The following is a 6,129-nucleotide window of genomic DNA, read 5'->3' as shown; positions in this document are numbered from 1 at the left end:
CTAGTTACACAGCTGACCTCTCCTGGAGTCCTCAGTAGCCTACTAGAAGGGCAGGCAGCTAAGCCCAGTCTCACTATACTTATTATCCCCAACTTGGGTAAAGACCAGCAGGTTAAGCTGAAGTTGCTGTTTTATGCCAGTACTGGAGCTTGAACCCATGACCTCATGCTCTTCTTTAACTTTTTGCTCAAAGATGACACTCTACTACTTGAGCCATACCTCCACTTATGGTTATTGTTAGTTAATAGAGATTAGCCTCACAGACTTCCCTGCTAGAGCTGACTATGAACTGTGATTCTCAAATCTCAGCCTCCTGAATAGCCACCAGTGCCCAACTAAATGTGAGCACCATAACTGAGAATCATGTCTAACCAGCTCCTATAAGTCATCATCACAAGTTGAATATATAATAAATAAATATATATAATAAATAGCCATTTTCTGGCATATTGTGTTTTGTGTGGTTATATGACTAATTCACTGATTATTGTGACCAATTTGTGTTTCTTGCTATGTGAATGTACTAGTCAGGACTCTCCAAGAAACAGTATAGGCAGAATGCATAAATAATGCATTTTCTATAAGTACATGCATGTGTGTGCTGTTATTAGAATCGGCTCATTCATCATGGAGGAGGAAGACTCCAGTGATCTGCCAACCATAAGTTAGAGTGGTACATTTAGTCCAAGGCTAAAGACCTGCAAACAGGTAGAGGATCCTGTGGAAGTCCCAAGCGAAGCCCTAAGGCCAGAGAACAGGGAGCACAGATGCCCCAGGGCAAGAGATGATGTGTGTTTCTGTCCTGAGAGCGTGAATTCACCCAGCCTCTGACCATTGTTTTTCCTATTTTTTTAATGCTGGTTTTGTGGCTTGAATGTAGGATCTGGTGCTGTCTGTGAGCTTTTTTTTATTGTTTGTTTTTTATTTTTTCTGAAAACTAACATTCTATCCCTTGAGTTACTTTCCAGCCTGGGCTGGCTTTGAATGGAAATCCTCACCTATCATCCTCCTGAGTAGCTAGGATTACACTTGTAAGCCCCTGGTGCCAGGCAAAAAAGTCTCTCAGTTTTTGTTCTATCTGGGCTATGTCTTACTGGATTTTGAGGATAATGATGGGAAAGGGCTTCTTTGCTCAGTCTACTGACTCTGGTGCTCATTTAAACAATTTACCAGCTATCTGGGCAAACCTCAGGGTTGTCCATTTGGTTGTTCTTGTTTGCTTTGTTTTCCTACTACTGGGGCTTAAACTCATAGTCAAAGTGCTCTCCCCTCGTTTTTGTTTTGTTTTTTGTTTTTTTCTTGACTCAAGGCTAGAGCTCTACCACTTAACCCACAGGTCTTTTCACAGTTTTTTGTTTTTTTTTTTTTTTTAGTTAACTGGAGTTAAGCATCTCCTAGACTTTTCTGTCTGAGCTAGCTTTGAACCATAATCCTCAAATCTCAGCCTCCTGAGTAGCTAGGATTACAAGTATGAGCCACTAGTGCATGATAATGTGGTATATTTGAATAAAAAAAGTACTGTCATATTAAGTAATGAAATCTAGAATACAATCACAACTAATGGCCCTGCCCCTGATTAAACAAAACACTGTCACAGGTTCTTCTTTTCATGTTTCTATAGGACTCAAGTCAAAGGGAGACAATGATGAAACAGAGGACTTGCTTGGTGCTGGTGACTCACACCTGTGATCCTAATTAATTCAGGAGGCTGAGATCTGAGGATAGCAGTTCAAAGCTAGCCCAGGCAGAAAAGTCCTTGAGACTCTTCACTCCAATTAACCCCAAAAAGAGGGAGAGCTATAATTCAAGTGGTAGAGCACTAAGCTCAGGGACAGCACTCTGGCCTAGAGTTCAAGCACCAGGACCAGAAAGAAAAATGATTAACACAGCGTTCCACAAACACAGGGAAATTCATTGATAGTGTTGAACAGATGGAAAAGCATAAGTGCTAACCATTAACAAAATATAAAAGTCAAAGTTTCACCCTCTTTTCTAGAATGGTGAGGAATTAGCCAAGAAATATGGTGTCCATGGCAGCTAGGGAGCAAGCCTTGAAGGCATCAGGGACCAAGAAAAGATAGACTCCTGGACTTACAGAATGTGATACAGCCAAACCATGTGAGAAGCACAGAGAGGCCCAGGTCCCTGCCACTGAATCCCAACCATTTTGGGTCTTGACTCATTGGGATCTACAGCCTTTCTCATAGTAAACACAATGGCCTTTTGACGTGCATGAGAGATGCAGGCTCAGAAAAGGAAGCCTTTGTACTCTAGAATGCCTCCTGAACTGTCTCCTGTGAGTGCCTCAAAACTGAAAGCAAGAAGTCTCAGACTAGCTGGGTCCCAATGGCTCATGCCTATAATCCTAGATACTCAGAAGGTAAAGATCTGAGAATCACAGTTCAAAGCCAGTCCAGATAGAAGACTTTGAGATACTCTTATCCAGCAAAAAGTCAGAAGTAGAGGTGTGGTTCAAGTGGTTCAGTCTTGAACCAAGTGAAAGTGCAAAACTTCAAGTTGAAGCCTCAGTACCAGCACAATAAAAAATTAATTTTTTAAAAAAATTAACCACAAAAATGTTTCAAAACTCTCAGATTCTATAGAAGGCCTCTGAAACTAGCCACTGGCTCGGATTTCAGTCCATTGACAGTAGCAGTGACAATGGCTGAGTACATGCATGGAGCCAAAGGAATAAACAAAATACACAGCACAGTTTCAAGCTTTATTGAGGACAGATATAACTGGGTATTCATTCCCCAGTGGCACAGCGTCTGCCCACAAGGCGATGTTGCTCTTTCAGGGAGTGCTGGGGGCTGTGTATGCTTGGATTTAGCAGTCAAATGAGAAAGAAGAAGAAAGGAATGGGAGAGTAGGATAGTGTGTTTACAGAAGCTTTTCTGGAAGTGGCTAAGTAGAAGAAAAGACAGCCAGTAAGGCCTTGGAGAAGAGAAGGGAGTAGAAAAAAGCAGTGGGAAGACCTGGGTAACACTACAGGGAGCCAAGCTGGGCCCAAGGCCTAGGCTCCAACAGGTCTTCCTTTGCTCCGAGCGCTGCAGAGTTCTATTACTCCAACCACTGGGCCAACTTTGAAAATACAGGTCTTGGGAGGAAGCGGCTGCTCTTCATGTAGGCAGAGATCTTCTTCAGACCCTGTGAGAAGAGGAGAGCCAGAACTCAGGCTTTCTGCCCACTGGATCAGGCAGCTGCCGTCCAAGAGGAGCGTGTTCACTGCAGTCAAGTGTTGGAGCCCAGTTCAGTCTACTTACCACTCCAGCTCTGAGAAGGGAACTCTAATTTCCTGTAAGAGGGGGAGACTGGACACTGTGCAAGGTGCTTTATGCCCACTAGATATTACAATATAGGCTCAAGAAAAACACCTCAACAATCCTGCCATTATCACTGGTCAGGGGCAGCCAGAGTAGTTATGTGAGGTTAAGGATCTGTGCCTGACATCCTGTGCTCTGTGTACTCCTCCCCTCCACAGCAGACCCTATCCCTTCCTGTCCACACAGGCCTGCTCTTCTTTCACCAGGAAGCTTCTGCTCGCCCAGGTTTGCACAAAGAGGAGGGTCAGCAGGACAAAGGAGCTGAGAATTTGACAGTGTAACTTGGAAGCAAGTCCAGGACTTAACCAATGACTCAGAAATTACCACATGAAAAAGAATGCAAGACTGGGAACTGGGGACTCACCTATAATCCTAGCTACTCAGGAGGCTGAGATCTGAGTATCTTGGATCAAAGCCAGCCTAGGCAGACAAACTTGAGAGATTCTTATCTCCAGTTAACCAGCAAAATGATACATGTGGAGGTGTGAGTCAAATGGCACAGCACCAGCCTTGTACAGAAAATCAGATGAGGGCCAAAAGCTCTGAGTTCAAGCTCCACTACTGGCAAACCTCCCCCAAAAAAACAAAAAAGGAAAAAACATTCAGGGAGGAGAATCTACAAAGAAAGTCATGACAGGGTTCTGACTGGTCCCCAGTGAGCAGAAAGTGCAACATTCTCTACCTACTACACTACTGAGTACAACTACACTCCCCCTCAATCTATCTCATCACCAGCCCTCTCTCAGTTGCATTGCAAGACTTCTTTCCAGGACACAGAGTGAAGAGATAATCCCAAAGGGTTTTGCTATATCCATCCCTGTGTTTTCCCAAACACACCAGGCCTCCTGGACCTCAGGCCACTGTACTGTGCTCTCTCCCCATCCATGAGGAAGAAGGACTGGGGGGTGTCACCTCAAAGCAGGACATGAAGTACTTCAGGTTTGGGAACACATCCAGGTACTTGGGCTCATCAAGTCTGGACCAGACCACAACTGATGAGATCTTACTGAGAAATCATGATGCTTCAGAGGGAGAGGGAAAGAGAACAGATTCCAGGTAAACATAACTGTGACTCAATTCTCACATTTCTAATAAAAGAGACTTTAGGGGGTGCCCTGTGAAAAATGCGGTCCAGGCTGCCGTCTCCAGCATCCAGATGGCACATGTGCATCTTATGATCTGATATCTCTGCCAATATCTGCTATATTCAGTCCCAGGATTTGGGGACAGTTTTGCATGTCATGCTAAGACTGATACTACGCTGCTGGAGAAGATCAGCATTCATCCATGTAAAAAAAATTCAGCACAGTACAAGACACTATGTTGAAAACAAACTTTAAAACTTCGGGAGGTGGGGAAGGAGAAGGTGGGAAGGTGGGGAGGGAAGGGATGGTAGGGGAAAAACAAAGGAGGAAGTAACAATGCTCCATAGGAAATGTACTCATGTAACTGTAATCCCTCTGTACAGTCTTTTTACAATAAAATTTCTATATTTAAAAAACTCAGACCATTATGTTCCCATCACACAGACAAAAGACCTAAGATATGCAAGACAAGACACAATGATGACAGGATGAAACAAGATAACTGCAAACAACTGAAGATAAAACCTTCCAACATGTCTTCCTACATGTCTGCTCAGTCACTGACTGCAGCCCTTAGACCAAGCCAGAGGCCCACCAGGAGCCCAGCACAGCCTCACTGGCACTGGGAACATGAACGAGTGACACACTCTACAGCCTCAGGTTCCTAATCTGTCCAATGGGTCAGATTGCTCTAACCACCCTGCAGAAATGCTGTATTGATAAACTTGGCCCAATAAACACAAGTTAAAAGCACATGGGCTGCCAGAAATTCAATGTTCAGTAAACCCTAGTAATTCTGCACTCAGCTCCAGGACTAGGGAGGCATCATGGAAAGGGAGAAGGGAGGAAGTTCATCCATGAGGAAGGAGGACTGGGGGACGTGTCACCTCAAATCGGGACATGAAGTCCTTCAGGTTTGGGAACGCATCCAGGCACTTGGGCTCAAACATACGTTGCTGGTCAAAAATATCATAAGCCAGGAAATCCACAAAGGTGATCTGCAGAAAACCAAGATGAATGGGTTAAATTTTATAACCTACAGGAAAGATTAAGTTCTGCTCCCCAGGACTCCCCCCTTTACCTTGTCCCCTGCAAACCATGGACGTTTTCCCAGGAACTGTGAGAAGAGCTTCAATTTGTCAGGGAGGCCTTGCAAGTACTCTGGCTTCATCTTTTTCTGAGGCAGAAAACAGCTGTCACCATGTTATGATGCAAGCCCCACCCCCTCAGCAGAGAGGCCAATATCAGTAGGGACTGCAGGCCCCAGCTGGCCAGGCTTATGCAGCCATCTTCCCTGAGTCTGGGCCGGGGTCTGGATAGAGATTTCCACATCCTGAGTCTCGATTGTGTTGTCTAGATTCCCACTTGGTACAGATCCCAGCTATCAGAGGTATTGGGAAGTGAGACACAAATGCAACACATGCTGGAATCCACTGCTGTTCAACCTGGTTCATGTGAGTCAGAGCCAATGGTTTCCAAGTACCTCACAGGTACTCAGGTAAACAGATATAATGCAGTAGAACCAAAGAGGCAGATGACTAGAAGACTGAAGGTGAAAAAACAGTGGTATATCTCCATGTTTATTGCAGCACTGTTCACAATAGCTAGGTATGGAAACAACCCAGATGCCCCACCACAGATGAATGGATCCAAAAATTGTGGTATCTATACACAATGGAATATTATGCAGCCATTAGAAATGACAAAATAATGGCATT

At 44.4% G+C, this 6,129-nt stretch overlaps 1 protein-coding gene across 1 annotated transcript in view; it reads right to left on the bottom strand.

Annotated features, from left to right (window-relative positions):
• Nucleotides 1-2,703: 2,703 nt before the first annotated feature.
• LOC105997439 (glutathione S-transferase Mu 1-like) overlaps nt 2,704-6,129 on the bottom strand; it is a 5,946-nt gene continuing 2,520 nt past the window's right edge. Inside the window, exons 6-8 of the mRNA XM_013031861.1 lie at nt 5,493-5,588; nt 5,299-5,409; nt 2,704-3,150 (exon numbers count right to left, since the gene is read on the bottom strand). Coding sequence (XP_012887315.1) covers nt 3,064-3,150; nt 5,299-5,409; nt 5,493-5,588 — 294 coding nt within the window. The 3' untranslated portion in view covers nt 2,704-3,063. The remainder of the gene's footprint in view (nt 3,151-5,298; nt 5,410-5,492; nt 5,589-6,129) is intronic.

The sequence above is a fragment of the Dipodomys ordii genome, unplaced genomic scaffold (assembly GCF_000151885.1).
Source record: "Dipodomys ordii isolate 6190 unplaced genomic scaffold, Dord_2.0 Scaffold146, whole genome shotgun sequence".
NCBI classification, from domain to species: Eukaryota; Metazoa; Chordata; class Mammalia; order Rodentia; family Heteromyidae; genus Dipodomys; species Dipodomys ordii.
This window is presented reverse-complemented; position numbering and strand designations above follow the sequence as displayed.